This window comes from Mastacembelus armatus, chromosome 4 (genome assembly GCF_900324485.2).
Source record: "Mastacembelus armatus chromosome 4, fMasArm1.2, whole genome shotgun sequence".
Lineage (NCBI taxonomy): Eukaryota > Metazoa > Chordata > Actinopteri > Synbranchiformes > Mastacembelidae > Mastacembelus > Mastacembelus armatus.
In genome coordinates, this window is record NC_046636.1 from 17025597 (window position 1) to 17047917 (window position 22321).

General features: G+C 40.4%; 1 protein-coding gene across 1 annotated transcript in view; it reads left to right on the forward strand.

Moving 5' to 3' along the window:
- naaladl2 (N-acetylated alpha-linked acidic dipeptidase like 2) overlaps window positions 1–22321 on the forward strand; it is a 425480-nt gene that overhangs the window by 189615 nt on the left and 213544 nt on the right. The window contains exon 7 of the mRNA XM_026305607.1: window positions 1734–1866. Coding sequence (XP_026161392.1) covers window positions 1734–1866 — 133 coding nt within the window. The remainder of the gene's footprint in view (window positions 1–1733; window positions 1867–22321) is intronic.

Below are 22321 nucleotides of genomic sequence, written 5' to 3' on the forward strand. Positions count from 1 at the left end.
TGAGAAGTGATTTCTGGGAAGTGCAGTACAGAAATGATATTGCTGTCACAACCATATTACTACAAAGATACTCACAGAGTGATAAACTAACTGCATTTGACTATAAATGTGTAAAAATACACAGCAATCCAGTTCTTGCATGCACATCTTTTGGATGTAAGTCAAGTATGAGAGTTTTTCTCATCAGTCAAATGAGAAGATCCCAACAATTCTTCCAACCTAAACAACATATACAGCCTGTTCCTACCTTTGAATATGACAGAAGAAATGGGGCAGCTTGGTGGAATCGTGGTTAGCACTGTTGCCTCACAGCAAGAATGTCCTGGGTTTGTTTCTGTGTGGAGTTTGCATGGTCTCCCCATGTTTGCATGGCTTTTCTCTGGGTACTCTGGTTTTCTCCCACAGTCCAAAAACATGTATGTCAGGTTGATTGGTGATTCTAAATTGCCCATAGGAGTGTGTGTGAGTGTGTGTGTGTGTGTGTGTGTGTGTGTGTGGTTGTTTGTCTATATGTGGCTCTTTGATGGACCGTTTTCCAACTCGCCCTTCAGCTCTCCGATGGGTACCCGGGGGCACTGTAGTTTCACAACGTAATGCTGCACGGGCCTCAGCACTCTCCACACTTTGCGCACAGATTCGAACCCAGCATTAGCCTCTTCTCCTCCTTACACGCCTGGCTGGTGATGTGCAGGAACCTGCATTTTCCCTTCCCCGAGGCTAGGCAGACGCTGGCTTGCCAGCCTTCACTGCCAGAGCTTCACCCTGCAACACAGGCTTCTCAGGCTCCGCCGCCGGCTCCCCAGGGGTCGACGCCGGCTTGCCAGCCTTCACCGCTGGAGCTTCATGCCCCAAAGCTGGCTCGCCACCCTAACCCTAACCCTAATCCAGCCAGCCAGAGTACAGCGCCACCATCCAGCCAAGGTCCAGCGCTGCTGCCACCCCTACCGCTTCTCCAGTGACTCGTCTTCGCCCCAGTTGGTCGGCTGGACCTGCCAACACCGCCGCCTCTCCTGGACCAGAACGGTCCCGGATTCTGGATTGCCTGAAGGGCTATCCTCCGGAACCAACACAGTCTGATCGCCTGAAAGGCCATCCTCCGGAACTGCCCCAGATTCCAGATCGCCTGAAGGGCCGTCCCCCAGAACTGCCTCGAATTCTGGATTGCCTGATGGGCCATCCTCCGGAGAGACCCTGGCCTCCTGATCCTCTGCGGAGACAACCTCTGGAGCAACCCCAGACTTTCGGCAGCCTGACGGGTTATCCACCCTGCCTATGATGGCATTAACGGGGCAGACCCCTGGACTGTCGACTACTTCCCTCCTGCCTGCCCATCCACCCGTCCTGTGGATCCCTCATCATTCGTTCAAGAAAAAAAATAAAGAGAAGTGTCTTGCACTTGGGTCCTGCGCTGCCAACGCACACCAAATTGTAACAGTGTTATTCATAATATTAAATTATTATTGGATAAATGACACTGATGTTTTTATCCTGTTTAATCCTAAAGACAAAACTTATCTTGGTGCAGATTTACCAGAATGTAAACAAACAGGCCATATGCTCAAATATAGAGTTGTATTAGTAAAACAATATATATATATAATATAAAAAGTAGTTATGGAATTTTTATTATTTATCGACTTTAACCTGTTTTGTATACAATCTCACTATAAATGTGGTATTTGTGCCACCTCTAATTGTTTACTCGCTGCATCTTTGTGTTTTTGTGTGTCCAGCTATCCCTACTCACTGAGCTGGGTTTTGGAGGTGTACTGATTTACATTGACCCATGTAATGCTCTTCCTGGCCGCCACACCTCACATCAAGCCTTCAGGGTTACTCTTAACCCTGGTGGAAACCCTGCCACTGGTGAGTGATTACATTTCAATTACTAAATTGGGGTTAATAACTCGACAGTAGCAAAACCAACTGGGCAGGGGGATGTGGTTTTAATCCACAATCTACCGTATTTGCACAAACCCATGACCCTAGAACATTCTGTTAACATCTCTGAGAATATAGATTTCCAGAATATTTACCTCAGTTTTTATTTTGGTTATTTAAGTATAATGTTTGTAGTGCACCTGAATGTGAATGCATTATTTGGATATCCATCCATCCATCCATCCATCCATCCATCTTCTTCTGCTTATCCGACGCTGGGTTGCGGGGGCACTAGCCGAATCAGGGACACCCAGACTTCCTTCTCCCTGGACACTTCTCCAGCTCTTCCGGGGGGACACCGAGGCGTTCCCAGGCCAGCCTGGAGACATAGTCCCTCCAGCGTGTCCTGGGTCTTCCCCGGGGCCTCATCCCGGTGGGACATGCCCGGAATACCTCCCCAGGGAGGCACCCAGGCATCCGAAACAGATGCCCGAGCCACCTCAACTGACTCCTCTCGATGTGGAGGAGCAGCGGCTCTACACCCGGGAGGAGAGAAAAAAAAAAAATTATTTGGATATGCACAGATCAATCCCTCTGAAAGAGTTTTTTAAAAATCCCATTTTCTTCAGAAATATTACAGTGATATGTAGGTAATCCTAAAGACAAAACTTATCTTGGTGCAAATTTACCAGGATGTAAACAAACAGGCCATATGCTCAAATATAGAGGTGTATTTACAAATCATGTTCAGTACTCAGACACACTCATCTTCAGTAATTTTTTGTGCCTTTCATGGTGTAGCTAATCTACCTGACTGATGTGGCACTCTGTGCAGCTTGACAAAAACTAGGAAACTGAGGAGCAGTACTGAGAAAGATTTTCGTGGCATGCTCATGGGCCTAGGGAGCTTTTCAAATTTGGGTTAGTAAGCTTTTTCATTTATTAAAAAGAAATTTCAACTAAATTGATTTTAGTTTTCAGTTTTTTGAAAGAAAGAATTATACAGTTGGTCCTCATAAGCTAAAAAGGCCCATTTTGTTTCCTTCATGTATCTTTTCTAACTTGGCAAATTCTGCTTCTACTCATTATATACTTAGGCCCCCATTTTGTAAAGACAAATTAAATGGCCCAGTGCTATTTTTACACTAAAGTCATGTTTTTTAACTTTTAATTTCTCTCCGGAGTATTAACGGGTACACAGCTGTTATGCAGTCTCACTTTATACTTCTTTTTTAAAATATGCACAAAGACTGTAAATGACAACAAAAAAAATAAATGCAACAAGAAATTGAAAAGTAGAAGTAGGCAAAACAAGACTTCTTCTTACATACCACACCTGCTTCCAGTATAGATGAAGGTACCGTAGCTTTGCCATACACCCCTAAAGTATAACAATAACAATAATGGTGAGCCTTTACAATCACACATACTGTATATATCAACACATTAGGATAATGACCTTTAAATTCACAGTTTAGACATGTTTCAGAGAATAGCAACATCACTGAAGGTTATAAGATGTGACACAAAAATAGAAAGTAGTTAAATATTTATCCCGTAGAAAGCCATGTAGATGTAAAACAGGCATCCATGCTGTATATTACAGGGAATTTAAATATGAATATATGCTATAGTATGAGGAATACAATATTCCTGATTATATATACCATTACAAAACATACATAAAATGTAATCATGTGCTGTACATATGCAATGTTAACAGAAAATAATGCTGTAATAATGACTGAATATACACTTTTAGAATAATTACTGCTACGCTAATAGAAGTTCATTTTAATATTACTACTAATTTAAGCACAGATCAGTTAAAGTACTAACATAGTTCTTACCTTGGCCTCTGGCAGTGGACATTATATTTCACAGTATCTCTGTGACTTTTTTGTGCTGTATTTAATTCACCATCCCAAGATGGATGACCTCTACAACCCACAGTCTTGTCCCCACTTCCTGTTTTTCTGCCCGGTCTGGCCAATGGGGATGTGTCATTACCACTGAAGTATCTTTAGTCCTTGTAAGAGTCCCAGTACCACAGTGGCAAGACCCAGTAGAGCCCACCAGATGTCTGGACTGCTGTGTGAGCATGTGTAAGAGTGTGTGTCTGTGTGAGTAGTTTTTTTTTGCGGGGGGGGGGGATAAGTGGAAGAAAGAGAGAAACAGATGCTGGCTGTCTGTTCTCTCACCAAATGCAATGCTCTCAGGTCCCTCATGCTAATACAGCTCAGAAGAACAGAAGATGTGAAAGGACACCTCATTACTAACATCAACCATGCTTTATTCAACTGTCAAGAGACTACCTAGGTTAGCTCTCTGTTGTTTTTATTACTAAAAGATACCCAGTAAAGTGAATAAGCAATAATGTGTTTTATTCATTCAACTTTCAATTTTGCATTAATCTACAATTGCCTTTCAGATTTATTCAAACATTAAAATCTGCTGGTAGTGTGGTATGGTTTTCCCACTATACTCTTTTTTTTTAAAGCAATGCTTGGGATCCCCCTTCCCAGTCTTGCTTATGATTACTGACCTAACTACAATGGATTCACAGGAAACAATTGGATTTAATCCAGTGCAAATTTATCCCATTGGCCTCATTTTTATTGTTTGTTCTTTTTGCATGTTATAGTGTGAAAGGTAATTTATTATTCAGAAAGTAGTAGAGAAAGTATGTCGCATTCATCACTGACCGTTTATAATAGCAGCACTCCAAAAAATTATTAGATAACACTATTAGGAAATCAGTGTTATAGTAGTCTGTATCTGTAACCACTCTTTGTGATGATTTCGCTGAGGGCGTTCAGGCATATGCAGAACAGCAGTGGGGACAGTGCATCTCCTTGGTAGTTACTGCACTTGATAATGACTTGTGCGACTGGCTTGAAGTTGGATTGTTTGAATGAGTTCTTCATGAAGACTCTTAGCATCCTGTCGATGTACAGTTTCAAGCATTCCAAGGTCTGTGTGTGTGTGGCATTGAAGTCAATCAACATGCAATCAGTCCACAGCTTGGTCTGCCTGGTCTTGCAGGTTGGTCTGTCTACGTCCACCGGTAGTTGGTGCTTAGACCCTCTGGTGTTCCTACCAATTTCTTTCTGGGCCCTGCTGATGCATTGATCCATGTGCCTACTCATCTTATCCAATATGATGCCAGAGGCAGGTTACTAGGGATAGTTGAATGGGACTGCTCCCTACTGGGGGTCCTTCAGGATTAGGACTGTGCTGCTTTCAGTTAAGCATTCAGGGTGGGTCCCCTCCAGTAGCAGCTGGTCCGTTTGTGCAGCTAGGCATTCATGGAGTAAGGTAAGCTTCTTTAGCTAGTAGGCGTGGATCATGTCTGGGCCTGGTGTTCTCCAGTTCTTCATTTTTGAGACTCTATCTGATGTCTGCCCCTGTAATAGTTACTGGATCTTGTTGAGGGAGGTTGCTGTGGTCTGCTCTTTGCAGACTCTGCAACCACTGAGCATTGTTGTTAAGTATTGCTTCCTTCTGTTATACATTCTTCCAGCATTGTTCAGTTTTCAGCCTTAGTGGGTCTGCTTTCCGGTTATTACTCTGCCAGTGGAAGTACACTTTGGATGGCTCAGTGGAGAACATCTGCTTACATCACAATGCTTCAATTTCTCTGGTGTACCTCTTGAGACAGGTGGACTTGCTTGGCAGTTTCTAAGGACTTAGGTATGGACAGCTTGTTGTAGTTCTTAGGTAAGCTTTTCTTAATCACACCTTTCTGCTGTTCTGATAGCTAGCTAACTGCTCTTTGTGATGCCTCGATCTTGTTTTCCAACCTCTGCTTCCATGGAGGATACTGCTTCTTGTGGCAGTTGATTTTATTCATATCATAGCCAAGCATCTCAAGGATCACTGTTGCTGTAGTGTGTATCATCTTGTTGGTCTCAGTGATAATAGCTGCAGGGACTGTATGGACTGCTGCATTCACGTGTTCCAGCAGACTTTCAGAAGGTTCTTCACTTGTTAACTGGCACTGAAAATTCCAGATTCATTCTTGACATGATCTTCAATCTCACGTAAGCTGCTCTTGCGTTCAGCTTGCAGGTTATTATTGGGGCTTGGTACTCACTCTTGGAGTGTAGGGGTGATGATGACATCCCCCATCTGAACTGTCGCACTGGCTCCCACTTTCCATAGCATTAGTTTTGTACTTTCTCAATCATGAGTTGTGGTAGCTTCTTGTGGATGTTGGAACACTGAGGATACTTCTGTGGTAGCATTCCAACAGTTATCTCTTCTCAGTGTCTTTCTTATATTGAGGTAAGAAGGGTCAAGCTTCTGTAGGTCTTGCCTATGGACTCCCTACTGGAGGTAGGCTATGTCGGGATTCTGTCTCCCTGGTCAAGGGCAGTGATCTTAAAACTACACTGTGTACCATATAGATTGCACTTTTGTATGGGCATAATGAGAACTATGTATGATACCCTTAATGTAATTGTGGACAGCCTAAAATCTGAATAACACCCCTGCTGATTATCACTTAACTACTTCTTCAATGAGTTTTCACAGGGTTAAGATGAAAATTAGACCCATTTAGAATAACCGCACCATTATTACATTCAAAATAAGGAGATGTTCCTAAAAATGTTTTACTACAAGTACTAAATTAGTTTTTGAATGTGATAATACTGCAGTGTTGTCTAAAGCCTGGCTTTTCCGCATATATGCTGTGCTGTTTTGTGGAAAGATATAGAACAGGCAGAGAAAACAACACACTGAGACTATCAGTTATTTAGGGTGGGCTTGTACTTTACACAGTCATGTTGGTACAACATACTGAAAAATAGGCCATTTTGTGATTCATGTGCTCTTACTTTGTGAGAACTGAGGCATTCCTGTTCTATGGAACTATTAAAAAATGTTGTGTTGTACCTGTTTTGCTTAGGTTGAAATTCTTTTACCTTTCAGGCCCTTAGTGTTTTAAAAGAACTTTAAAACAAGCTCAATTCTCAGTGGTGTCAGCAGCACCTCCCTTTTCAAATGGAAAAATAAGACACCAAAAGCAGTGAAGAGTGCTCCCTGGTGAAAATGCTGCCAGTAGAAGAACAGTTTAGGGTAAATGTAATTCTGTTGTTTGTCAGGGCTCTATATAATGTTTCTCATGCGTTCCCTATCTCTGTTTATTATTTGGACTTCCTGATGACTTCCTCTCTTCACCCTCTCCTCCTCCTTCCTCAGCTTGTTAATTTGAATGTTCCTTGTAGTGTTGTATCACTGCTGTGTTGTTGTACGCCACCTACTGTGACAGCCACATCAAATCAAAGCCTCTGCCATCTCATCTCATACATACATATTTCCCAGTTCTGCTATGCAGCGCTGTACATGTGTATGCATATCAGTGTGCATTGTCTTTGTGTAGGCTTTCCAAAAGCTTTCAAAGCTTAAAGCTTTCCTCCTACAGGACTGCAGTTGATGTAATGTTACATCGTACTGCAATGAGATTGTGTGGTATACCGTCTACACTATCAACTAGCCTTTACTCTTTGAAAAAAACTGATGTGGAAGGAAAACACTAGTTTATCATAGATTTATGCTTTTGAATCACCAAATCTGTGACAACTATATTGTACTGCTTGCAATATGAGGGAAGGTAGAGAACAGGCTGCCACCTGATTCCATCAAAGCTAATTTAATGGCCACTGTGAAACAACTCTAGTCAAGAAATAAGTACTATACTTTATAACCATCTGAAAAATATGTTATTCTATATTTTTTGACCAATTGTGTTGTAATGAGAGTTGCCTAGAGGTGAGAGTGTGAGTGTTTGTACTTCTCTATGTGTCACTTCCGGTGTACCTCGTCTCTTGCCCCACGGCATCTGGGACTGGATCCAGCCCCTTTGCAACCCTTGACTGGATAAGCGGCATAGATAATGGATGGATGGGTAGATGTGGTGATGAGAAATGCAATCAATGGTTGGATCATTTTTGGAATGAATGAGCAAATGTACTTTTCTTTTATTTTTAGCAGATTCTCTTGCAAAGGACTGACAATTCACCAAATTAGATGCCATCATGCAATTCAATGACCCATTATCAGTTGTTAAGGGACCAGTCTTATGCCTCTACTCCACCTACCAGTAGGCGCAGTAGGGACTTTTTATCAATACATGTTTTAATTAGGGGACCTTGATTGGTGTTATATAGTACTAATGGCACTAGCAAAGGGGGACATAAGTGATATGTTGACAACTGGTCAGATGTTTAGACACTCTCCAATTCAAGTTGAATTAAGTGGAATAAGTTGAAGTGAATGGATGGGTCAGAAAACACAGGACTTTCCTGTAGTCCAATGTGAAACAACGATGAAGAGCCTGTAATGTTAAGGAAGCAAGTATTTGGTCACAATCTTCTTGTGGTACTCTCCATGTAAGGTAATCTTGAACCATAAATATGGTCTCAAAAGTGATAATGACCCACTGAATGACATTACATCTGTACTGAGAGAGATGGTGGGGTTCACATGCCAAGTCCCCTCTGTGGTTATGTTTAGAAGAAGTTTGGTTATGATCAAGGAACAATGTTGATTTTGGTTCAGTGTATATAAACACACTCTACTTAAAGTCACTGTACCTTTTTCTATTAAACTAGATCACAATATCTTTATAATCTTCACCAAAGTGCTATCAGTGGCTAACTGTAACCATGTTGTTCATTTCTGAGAATGTCATGCACAGTGTTACATGGATAAAATGTGAAAAGAATAAATCTGTGTGCAGATTGCTTCAGAGCCCACAGTCTTTGCATAGAAATCATCGGCAGGTGTTCGCTGTCAGATTTACGCCATGTTTCCCAGCATTCATCTAGTCTGATATGCACCATGCTGCTGTAGTATTCATTTATTCTTAGAAATGAGATTCCACAGCTTGGATATTGTGCCCTATAGCTGCCTCAACACTCACTATAAAACTGAACCAGTGCCAATAGGAAAGTCTTCTTTTTAGACAGAAATGTAACATGTCTGACTATGAAAACATTAATGACTGCATCATTGTTTTGTTTGATTTTTTTCATAAAATCTTGTTCAACAGTTTGATGGAGAACACACATGAACATTTAATTTTGGACAAACATTTGCAATGCAGCAATGGAAGCATGCATTTGAGAGGAAGTATAAATGTGGAAACGCACACACACACTTAAAACAAAGAAGACATTTTAAAATGGGATTAGGATGAATGGTGGGAGTACAAAACTCAGGAAATATGGAGACCTTATTTCCCTATAACATGTATATTAAGTATAGGCTTGGAAAAAATATGATTGTGTTGTTTTGTGTACCAGTTAGACAATAAAATACAGTTCAAGAAGTCCCAACCCATTCTACTTCTAGGGTGTCAAATTCCGATGCTTTGTCAAGTACATTTTTCATCTAATAAAGATGCAAAAGAGTACCACTGGCCTTCATTAGACCCACACAGCCATTTTGTCAAGTGCCTTTGACACTGCATAACATATTCATGAGTGGGAGTGACACTTCTCTATTAAAACCCTTGTGTCTTATATAGACACTGAAGATTTTTTTCACCCGTATGAAACTCAAAAGTACTCAACAAAACCCTAACCCCAAATTATTCCCTGCGTTGATGGCAAGTTTGAATTGTTCCAAAGGAACAGAAATATTTGTTCAGTTCATTAGATGCCACAGCACAGTACAGTGAAGCACAGACTGGATTGAAGTTATGACAGGCAACTGTTTTATCTTTGATCTCAAGGAAAACAGCAGAAATACAGCATTCATGTTGCAAGACATGCACCATGAATGTGCATTTACATGCATGTGTTTGACAAATGCAGCACCAGATGGTATTGCATTGCAGAATACATTAAACCAGATTCAGCTTTTACTTTAAAACAATACAAAACATTACATTGTTATATTCACTCTTTTATCAGAACACTTCTCTGAGAACACTTTTACTTGCTTTTTTTTACAGCATTGAACACATGTTTAGGGACACCATGGTTGATGACATCCCTGATCTCATTAAGTCTCTCTTTGGTCCCTCCCGCTCACTTGTAAAATACTTCAAGCTACAAATATTTGGGGTTCATAAATCATATAATATAATCTGACAAAGTTACCATTTTCAAAGCCATAAATGTCTCTTGGAGCAGTCAGCTTAGTTAGCTCACTCATGAGCATAACATGCAACCTCACCAATTTCAAAAGTCCTCTATGTTCAGTGGAACATTGAACCAGACATGGTGGAGTAATCTTGTGTTTCTGGGGTGTATTTTTTTGTTTTCCAGTATTTATTCACAGTTGGTTGTCTCCATTCAGATTTCTTGAATCCCTAGCTGACAAAGATGATAGGTGTGAGCTAGTTTTACAGGTAATAATGGGAATATGTAAAAGGTTTTAAGGTGGATGAGTTGGCCGCTGGTGGGAAAGGAAAACACCATTAAGGAGTGTAGTCTGATGTGTTTTGAGAAACTCATGGCTGCATGACAGCATTTTTGACTCCAACATTACATTTGACACTTTTCACACTGTGTGACAGGGCAGGAAGCTCAACAAAAGTGGGAAGAAATAGTCGTGGTCTTGACATCCCATACACTGAACTGCTGTTTTTTAGGCTTTGTCCATATTACTGCATATGTTAAGAGAATATTCCTCCATCTACCAATGACACAACCATGTATGATGTCATACATTTGGTCATCATAAGACTCCAGAGCTGACATCCCAGTGACTTCTCTATGATCTTCTATAGACTTCAACCATATATCATATATATCCCTCACCAGCACTCTCCCCACCTTCACCCACTTTTGTGGAATTGCTGGATGTCCAGTCAGGTAGTGTCCTGAATGTCTGCATGCAGAACTGTGTGGCTGACATGGTTGTCTCCAGCATTTCTTTTGATCCTGTTTACCTTAGACCAGGGGTCAGCAAACTAAGGCATGTGTGCCACAATTAGCATGCTGAGAGAAAACCCACAGCACACCAAGCACATTTGACCAGACATAATCTTTTTCCTCTTTTTGGGGCCATAAGCGTCTGGCAGGAATTTCTAAATCACCCCAAAATGTCCGGGATTTTAATTCTACCACAGTCAGACGGCACTTGTTATATGCTGTTACAAGGCAACTGACGTTTATTGTTAGGTTCCGCCTTCTTGAACGCAATTCAGTCACTCTTCATGCAATCATTTCAGTCATTACACGCAGCATCAATAATTATCCCTAGATTCACTGTTGACAGCAAGCCCCCCCAGAAGTGGACTTCTGGAAATCCAGAACTCGCATCGGTCTATCTATCCAAGGCGAGGAGGTGCAGGTTGTCATGGGCTACAAATACCTGGAAGTCCACTTGGACAATAAACTGGATTTGACCACACAACACACTCTTTTATAAAAAAGGACAGAGCTGGCTGTATTTTTGTAGATGCTCAGGTGCTTCAACATCTGCAGCACCATGGTACAGATTTTTTTATGAATCTGTAGTTTCCAGCACTATCTTCTTTGCTGTGGTTTGTTAGGCCCAGAGCATAAGGGTAGCACACATTAACTCACTGGACAAACTGATCAAAATGGCTGGCTCCATCCTGTAGATGGAACTAGACCCATGACATGACAAATAGAAGAATGCTGGACAATAGTTCTCACTACTAGTATGCTAGTTGGAAAGAGGAGCATATTCATCCAGAGACTGATCATCTCCAAGTGCTAAATAGGTGGTCCTTTTTCCCAGTGGCCATCGCGACCTACAATATCTACCCATTTAGGATAGGAGCAGTGGACTGATTACCTCGTGCCACACTTTATGACTTTGATCCATACACGTGAATGTACTTTTGCATACTGTATTTGATGCATACACTTACACCTTATAACATCTTTAGTACATTTCATGTATTTGTTATATTCGGTTTTTATTTCTACTGCTACTTTTTAAATTTTCCTACAATTTGATTCAATATTGGCGTGGGTTTTCTATTGGTTTATTTCCATTCCTTTGAAGAGAGCACAGCTGTAAGTAGTAATTTCCCCTCCAAGATTAATACATTTCTTTGAAGGTTGAAAACTGTTGTCTATAATATGCATGCAATTAAGGAATTCAAAGAGAACAGTAAAAAGAAATGTCTAATGTGTGTAATTTACTGCACAGAGTACTAGGTTTTGCTCATACTGCACATATAGTTAGAAACAGATATATTGTAGCTGATTTATAGTTAGTATATGTCTTAATTTTGTACATATAACACTTAAAGTACATCCTTTCATTCCATAATAGCCCATTGGCGAAATATTTATTTGCACATTTAAGCAAAAGAGGAGATTAGGTGATACAGTTCCTTTCTTTGTTTGTTTTGATGCACATTTTTTTAAAAGAAGGCTGCCTTTATGTCTATTATTACAAACACTACTATGAAGATCTATACCATGGTGATGACTGTCAGAGGACCCATAATATAGTCCCATAACCAGTGATAAAAGGCCTTTGAAAGGTGTGATAATATCCAAAATGACATGTCATTGTATTTGTAATTATTGTATGCAATGACAATTAAGTTCTAATTCACTATAGCTGTAATACAGTATGTGGCTACAATGGAAAAAACCTATAGTATTAGTATTTATATCAGTATTATCAGTGATACTGCTAATGTACTAATGTACTTGGTATCAGATCAAAATCAAGTTTCCTGGAATTGTCTACCCCTGCAAGACACCGACCAATCATTTTCCCTGCAACTCTAGTATTATAAATACCAAGAACTGTGAATCTGATGGCAGCCTTATTCAAATTTGAGCTGTAAAAATGACATTTCCTTGAAATAATGGTGTTCGTGATGACTGCTTGATAATGAGTGAAATAGTACTGGCTGATTTCTTTCTTTTTTCTAACAAATATGAAGTGTTGGTTATCAGATTGTGATTGCTCTCTGCACACTTTCTCTGATATTATACAGGACTAGTTGTGTCTGGCTGAGACTGTATAATTATACTAATTGATTTTGTTCAGATCTGTAGATAGGGTTAGGGAGTCCCTTTTGGGTGCACCATAATTAGTAGTGCAGATGCTGATTTTGGACATGTTCCTGTCAATTATAACAAGGAGGCAACCTGCCTCAAAGACATGCCATGTTCCAGAATTATGAGAGAGCAGAACACTAGAGGGAAATAGGCACAGTGTTTTTCCTTTTGTGAGAAAAAAAAATTGTTTCTGGCACCTCTTCCTTCTGAAACACCTAATGTCTTTTGCCAAGTTGTTACCCCTAGTAGTGAGGCAATTTCCTCTGTCTTTTGGATGTAGCTATCATGTGTGTGGTTTGTCTTTGACTGATTTCTTTCTTTTTTTGTAACAAATGAGAACTGCTGGTCATCAGTTTGTGATTGTTCTCTGTACACGTTCTTTTAAAAATATTATTATACTCACCTAGTTGTGTGTCTAGCTGCGATTGTGTAATTGTGTAAACCTATAACAGAGAGGAATTCTAAGAATTCTCCAGATGTAGCCAGAGTGAGAATGTTCAAACCATTTCACCATGTTGAATTTTGAACTGGCTGACAGGTGGGTCTTTTCAGTGGATCCCTTGGGCTATTTAGAAACCTCAGCAGGATTCAAATACACCAATTGAATGGAAAATGTAGTCATTAGCATATTGATTTAAATACAAGGTTACTACAAGACATGTATTTTCCCCTTTCAATAGACATACTGCCATAACATTACTATGTAGACATAGCATAGTAATGTTTGGGGAAAGGACAACAGCTGTTGCTCTGTTAGATGTCAGAATGTGTGGTTAGAGGATCTTTATTATTATCTGCTCAAGTGAATGAAAAACAAAATAGGCATTTATTTGTTCAAGACTTAATTTATTTACTGCACAGTCATAATGAATGGTGGATGTAAGAAATGCATGATTAGGGTTTGCACACTAAGTAACTTACATTACTCCCTTCAGGGGTCGCCACAGCGAATCATCTGCCTCCATTTAACCCTATCCTCTTTCATCTTCCTCTAGACCTCCTTCCTGGCAGCTCTAACCTCAGCATCCTTTTACCAATATATTCACTGTCCCTCCTCTGAACATGTCCAAACCATCTCAATCTGGTCTCCCGGGCTTTTTCTCCAAAACATCTAACATGAGCTGTCCCTCTGATGTACTCATTCCTGATCCTATCCATCCTCGTCACTCCCAGAGAGAACCTCAACATCTTCAGCCCTGCTACCTCCAGCTCTGCCTCCTCTCTTTTTCTCAGTGTCACTGTCTCTAAACCATAAAACATTGCTGGTCTCACCACTGTCTTGTACACCTTTCCTTTCATTCTTGCTGACTCTTTTGTCACACATCACACCTGACACTTTCCTCCACCCGTTCCAACATGCTTACACATCTCTTCACTTCTTTTCCACACTGTCTGTTGCTCTGGACTGTTGACCCTAGGTACTTAAAATCCTCCACCTTCTACACCTCTACTCCCTGTAACCTCACTGTTCTACTTGAGTCCCTCTCATTTACACACATGTACTCTGTTTTACTGTGGCTAAGCTTCATTCATCTCCTTTCCAGAGCAAACCCCCAACCTCACTAGATTTTCCTCCACCTGCTCCCTGCTCTCATTACAGATGACAATGTCATCTGCAAACATCATGGTCCACGGAGATTCCTGTCTAACCTCATCTGTCAGTCTGTCCATCACCACAGCAAACAAGAAGGGGCTCAAAGCCGATCCTTGGTGCAGGTGCTCACAAATGCTCACATCTGACCTCAGCCTAGCCTCCACTACTCTTTCCTGTAACTTCATTGTGTGACTCATCAGCTTTATTCCTCTGTAGTTTCCACAACTCTGCACGTCTCCCTTGTTCTTAAAGATGGGCACCAGTACACTTCTCCATTCCTCAGGCATCCTCTCACTCTCCAAGATCTTGTTAAGTAACCCAGTCTAAAACTCTACCTTCACCTCTCCTAAACACTTCCATACTAAGTAACTTACATTAGGGAAAATACATTGCTTTGACAACTTGATCAGCACTATTGTCAGCACATTCAGTGACACTGATTTTTCTATTTCCAGTGTTAATACATGTTATAGGAAAGGCCATGACTGTTGCAACTATCAATAGGATTTGCTAAGTAAGCACTTGTTTAAGGTCACTACTTTCTGCATTGGCAGGGAAGATTGGCAACGGATGAACCTTTAACACCAACTCATTATTTGAGTTGAATGAGTGAATATATAATTAGTGCTGAGGTGGTAAGGATTTGATACTGTGTATTGCCATATTAGATTGTTGATAATGGATCATTTCAGAAAACCATAAACACTTTTACAGGAAGTACTGTTTTACGCCCTGTAGTGAAGTGACTTGTGGCCAGGTTATGGTGACCCATACTCAGAATTTGTGCTCTGCATCCATCCAAAGTGCACATACACAGCTGTGAACACACATCTGGAGCAGTTGGGGGTTCGGTGCATTGCTCAAGGGTTTCACCTCAGTCATGGTATTGAAGGTGGAGAGAGGACTTGTCACCCGGAATTGTTGGGTTACAAGTCTGACTCTCTATCCATTGGGACATGCCCCTATTATACAAAGTTAGGCAAGGGTGGTGGCTATGCTTATTAAGAAAAGATGATGTTATTTGCAAGCCCTTAGCAGGATGAAAGTCATGTACACCCATCCACAACCCTGACTACCACACTTTCACTTTCTACCTGCTTCCTCCACTAGCACTCTGGGTTGGCATTGAAATAAAGTGAGCAGTGCACAATCATAAAAAAATAACAGGACATTTTACAATAGTTCATTCTATGACCTATGTAAAAAAAAAATAAATACAGGATTTTTACAGGCCTTATTCTAAGGGATCTCAGATAATTATGTTCCATTAACCTGAGGTTTGAACTCACCCTGTGGTTCAAATTTAGATTTAATGGCATCTTAATTGAGATGATAAAATGTTGTATGGAGAATGGAAAATTTGATTTGCACCATCCATGGGATGATGGCAGCTTGCTTGAACATTTCCAGTGAAATAACTCACTTTCCTCCATCATCCCTGCTGTCCTTTACTTTTGTAAGACTGTTTTTGAATTAATGATACATATTCAGCGACAATCTCAACATGGCATAGGTAGTAATAACCATCTCATCAAGTTAAAATTTACAACCAGTTGCTTCAGTTTGAAGACAATTTAATCAAGATTACAACTGGAGTTAGTCCACACAGCCATCAGCCTGCTCAAAATAAGGGCATTTAGGATGATATAAAATTATCACTACAGCTGACCTCCCATTTTCTTTCAAGGTGAAAACTTTCAGTGAGTTTTCAACAGGAATTACACAGATTTCAGGCGAAGGTACTTCCTCTGTTCATTCTGCTGACAGCTGGACTTGGCTGGATTCATTACAGTTAATTGGCTGTTTAGTGGGACACTACTGAACAGTTGAGCGTGGGTGTAGCAGTAGCATTAGCATGAGCACAGGCTGAATTATGCATGGAGGTTAAAGCTTCTGAAAGCTTCTTCTTATGATTTATTAATGTCTGCTTGCAGATAGGAATGGATTAGGTCTGCAGCAGGAATACCACATGATGACACATTCACAATAGTCATGGCAGAATTATGTTACAAAAGCGGATGGAAATCCAGGCCAAAATGATGATACTATTCTATATTCTTGCAGCATTTGTAATTTTAAAGTTTCATACATTGTGTATGAGGCAGACTCAAAAACTATGGGGAGACAGACGCCACACCGCTCTATTGTGCTGGGCTGAAGCTAGGTGCTTTATCTTAAGGCACGGCTTGATCTCCATCTTTGTTGACTGGCCAGCTACCTAAACAGCAGCATGGTTTAAAACAAGAAACAGCATTTCAAACCAAACTTTACTTAACATACTGGAAAGATAATGTTTTCAGTTTTAAACATAAACTTTGTATTGCCACTATAGAAGTTAAAACAAATAAACCAAAGCTACACTGAGTTTCACTACACACAAGGATCTACATAAAATCTGTTCAGTATCAGCCTACATTATACTACTTTACAGTGGGTACGGAAAGTATTCAGACCCCTTTAAAATTTTCATTCTTTGTGTCATTGCAGCCATTTTCCAAAATCAAAAAAGTTCATTTTATTTCTCATTAATGTACACTCAGCACCCCATCTTGACAGAAAAAAACAGAAATGTAGAAATTTTTGCAAATTTATTAAAAAAGAAAACCTGAAATATCACATGGTCATAAGTATTCAGACCCTTTGCAGTGACACTCATATTTAACTCACATGCTGTCTTTTTTTCTTCTGATCCTCCTTGAGATGGTTCTGCTCCTTCATTGGAGTCCAGCTGTGTTTAATTAAACTGATTGGACTTGATTAGGAAAGGCACACACCTGTCTATATACCTTACAGCTCACAGTGCATGTCAGAGCAAATGAGAATCATGAGGTCGAAGGAACTGCCCAAGGAGCTCAGAGACAGAATTGTGGCAAGGCACAGATCTGGCCAAGGTTACAGAAGAATTTCTGCATCACTCAAGGTTCCTAAGAGCCCAGTGGCCTCCATAATCCTCAAATGGAAAAAGTTTGGGACAACCAGAACTCTTCCTAGACCTGGCCGTCCAGCCAAACTGAGCAATCGTGGGAGAAGAGTCTTAGTGAGAGAGGTAGAGAAGAACCTAAAGATCACTGTGGCTGAGCTCCAGAGATGCAGTAGGGAGATGGGAGAAAGTTCCACAAAGTCAACTATCACTGCAGCCCTCCACCAGTCGGGGCTTTATGGCAGAGTGGCCCGACGGAAGCATCTCCTCAGTGCAAGACACATGAAAGCCCGCATAGAGTTTGCCAAAAAACACATGAAGGACTCCCAGACTATGAGAAATAAGATTCTCTAGTCTGATGAGACCAAGATTGAACTTTTTGGCGTTAATTCTAAGCGGTATGTGTGGAGAAAACCAGGCACTGCTCATCACCTGCCCAATACAATCCCTACAGTGAAACATGGTGGTGGGAGCATGATGTTGTGGGGGTGTTTTTCAGCTGCAGGGACAGGACGACTGGTTGCAATTGAAGGAAAGATGAATGCGGCCAAGTACAGAGATATCCTGGAAGAAAACCTCTTCCAGAGTGCTCAGGACCTCAGACTGGGCCGAAGGTTCACCTTTCAACAGGACAATGACCCTAAGCACACAGCTAAAATAACAAAGGAGTGGCTTCGGAACAACTCTGTGACCGTTCTTGACTGGCCCAGCCAGATCCCTGACCTAAACCCAACTGAGCATCTCTGGAGAGACCTGAAAATGGCTGTCCACCAACGTTCACCATCCAACCTGACAGAACTGGAGAGGATCTGCAAGGAAGAATGGCAGAGGATCCCCAAATCCAGGTGTGAAAAACTTCCCAAGAAGACTCATGGCTGTACTAGCTCAAAAGGGTGCTTCTACTCAATCCTGAGCACAGGGTCTGAATACTTATGACCATGTGATATTTCAGTTTTTCTTTTTTAATAAATTTGCAAAAATTTCTATATTTCAGTTTTTTTTCTGTCAAGATGGGGTGCTGAGTGTACATTAATGAGAAATAAAAGAAACTTTTTTGATTTTGGCAAATGGCTGCAATGACACAGAGTGAAAAATTTAAAGGGGTCTGAATACTTTCCGTATCCACTGTATAAACAATGGGCACAGACATATCATGACATAACAGCCATTAGTGCAAAGAAGGAAAAAATCATGATTGTTTTATCTACATCTATACTAAATAATTTGCGTCCATATTCTGACTGACATTTGTTAGAGGAAGCATTTATGATGGCTGAAATGACTGTGTATATAAATTCTACATGGATATAGCATCCTTTGTAATTATTAAAATATAGTCAGTTTTATTTTTTAAAAAAGGCAGTATTGGTCTTTCTTAATACTATACCACCAAAGATGGAAATTTGTTGTTTGTTAGTTGCTAAGGTCTTTGTTGTGACATATCCTCTGTAGCTGAAATGGAAGAGTGATGTGCTAATACCAAGGCACCTGAGCTATAAATGTACACTATAATCTGTGTCTATTATCATGCTTCAAGTACACAACATGAGCAGCCTCACCTCACTGAGCCACCAGGATCCCTCTCAGACTGTGTTATAATCCTCTCATACTGTCACAGCACCTAAATCTGCACCTGTGTCATACACGATCTTATTATCTCCCCTTTACAATCTAAAAACCACTGGAGCTGCTTGACATCATGTTGGAAAGATCGACAGGTGCATCCTGCTTGAAATTCCTGTCACACTGGCTTTGCTGAACTTTGCCTTCCAGCCTATTTCACGGCTGATCCATCATGCATGTCAAGCGTGTGTTTAACTTGCTAAAAGGACACAGTTGGCCTTCATTACACTACTTCCTGTCTCCCATAATGCTTTGCTCTCCAGTTCTTGCTGTGATTCTGGTGTGTTAGGGGTTGTGTGTGGATGGGGGATGTTAGATGTGCAGCAGAGCTTCAAATTGGCTCTCATCTTCCCATGCAAAGAACCATGGTTTTCTGAAGTAATAGACATGCAAATAGCATGGGGAGGGTGCGTATATTTCCGGGCAGCGTCACATCTCAGCACTCTGTCAATAACATTATGGAAATGTGCTGTGGATTCTTTGGGTGTCACTGTTTGAGTTGGATAACAAGGCAATCCAATGAGCCCGTTAGCACAGCGACAGTGACAGAATGAGGTGTTTGTATTGTCACACACTGTATCACAGCATACAGCAAGAGGGAGAGATGTTGTGAGAAAGACATACTGTAGACACATAAATATGAGGATTGAAAAAGGTAGAAAACACAAGTGATCAAAGTTCTCAGCTCCTTTTTCCATTTTACTCCATTTACTAAAGAGAACATGCACAAACACATTTACCCTCTCATTTCTCACGTTTTTTTTAAAACTGTCAAAGTTTCCATTTGTCGAGCTTAATTACTTATCAAAACCAACATCCTACTGCAGTGTGAATCCAATATATACTTGCAAAACTGAGCTCTCTACTGTGGATTATTTCTCTCTTAAGCACGCATACACTTCTTCACGGCATCTTAGGCTGACTTGAAGGCACACTGTAAATGGTGTTTACAGAACTCAGCCTCGGCCCTGTTGATTTTCAGATTTAACAGGGTGACAAACTCAGATGGGGCTTCTGAGGGACATGTTTGTTTAATTGCATTGGCATAGTTATTGCTGCTCTCCAGACAATTTCTCCACTCAAAGAAGGTCTTTGTGCGCTATTTCAATGTACATGTGTATGGGAATTGAGTCCAGTGGGAAATTTGAACATCTGTGACTCTCTGCCTCACTATACCCAGGACAGAGCTGAAAATAGATGGTTTGCCTACAAGGAATCTGCTACACTAAGTAAAATATCAAAAAGGAAGAAAAAGACATAACACATGGTTCACCTAATAATCACCTATACTTTTGTATAGTTGTATCTTGGACTCATTACAATTAAATACAACTGTTCTTTGTAATTATGTTACCTTCAGCAGAAAATGCATTTAAAAAAATGAAAAACTTTCCGTTTAGCATACCACCAGCTGTTCTTAGGCTAAGCACGTGACTTTGAGATTTGTCCCCTTGAGAGTGTATACATTGCCAGTGCTGGAACTTTGCGGATTGATGCAGGCCATTGCTAAAATTGTACTTAAAAAATTATTTTTTTTTGTCTTGGCCCACTGTGTCTTTAATGAAAGATGTAAAGCCTCTTCTGGAAGTAAAAGTCTAATGTACACTTTGATAGTCCAAAAAATTATATAATGGTTTTGCTACTTGGCTGTGTTTTGCCACCAACTCTACCTGGTTAAGCTTACATAAAGATTGCAGACATGATTAAAATAAATCATTGACCCTCAGTAAGAACCAAGAAACAAAGCAGTCTGCTGTGTCCAAGTCACAAGCTTTGTTCACACACGCATCCCCTCCGACCTTCTCATTATGTGTTGCTGTAACTGTGTTGTGATAATGCCAGATCAGGCTCATTATTCATAATCCTTCTATTTCTTTTTGTCTTGTAATTATAAACATGGGTTGTATTAGGCATTTCACTTTTCCTACTACTGTTGCTTATTGCAGTTTGTTAGAACACAATATGTGTAAAATAATGACAATGAACATATTCAAGAGTTGTGGGATACGGCTTACAGTACATAGTAGACCTAGACACCTAGTTACAATACAGCCTACAGCCATACAAATAGACTTACACTGAGATGATACATACACCCCAATGGACAAAACAGATCAACATTAACAGTAAACAATTTTGTGTCTAGGATCTTTTCTTGGCAATTTCACTTTGGTCATTGGAATGTCAGAATAGGTGATCCTTTGCATTGTTTTAATAGTTGTTGAGCTAAGCTACAGTATAGCTTTGTGGCAGGAGACTGAGTTATGATAAGACTTCGATCTCAAAATAATCTCAGGTTCCCTATCCCAGCAATGCATAAAGAAAAGCAGTAGGACAAGATGAGGTAAGCAGAGAGGGATACATGGATACAATGGATGGGATTTCACACTTTCTCTCTCGAACCATTCTTCTTTTCCTGTTCAGCAGTCTATAACAAGTCTGTTTTTCCTTGATGGGGTTTAAGCTTTTCTCCCCACAAAGTAAGCCAGATCGAATTGTAATAAGTACTGCGGCAGAATTAGTAACCAAACCCTCTATCTTCGACGCAGTTGGCCCTTCTGGCCAATTAAGCTATTTTCCATCCCTGCTTCTCTCTCTGCCTCCATCCTTTCTGTCTTTTGGTCCTTGGTCCCTACAGCTCATTTGGGATGAGACCAGTGTCCCAGGCTGAGCTTGGCCAAATGTGGATCTATTTTATCCAAAGGAGTTTGCTGCAACCACAACCATGCAGCATTTCCCCCTGATACACAAATTGGTTCTGATTTGAATTTGCAATATGGTAAAAGAGGATTACTGACAGTGGTGATAGTAACTGTCAATGGCTGGTGCCATTTTATTATTGACTATATTAAGTTCTTCACACTTCAGATATTAAACATTTGGTTAGTTCTTATTGCTCAAGTCTTACTGAAGTGTTCAAGGAAAAGCACAGCAAGGCAAGGCAATGTTATAAATATTCTGTTTAGCCAGTGTATTAGACAAAGCTATACAAAACAACTGCAGTAATAATACTACCATCATGAAGATTTGGTTGTTGTTAAAACAATTTTTAGAGAGGTGTCATTAGGTGTCTCTGATGCAGAATTGCACTGCATTATACATACAGCTGTCTGCTCTTTATTCTATCTTCGGATATAACTGGGTTGGATGTTATAACGACAGCCCCCAAGTTCCATTGTTGGAAAAGGTGTGGGTTTAACAGTTTTCAGATGCTGTTCAACCATTTGACATGTTTAAAGCATACTAGTTCAATTCATTAGTCTAAAAAAAAAAAAAAATGAATGGAAAGCAAAG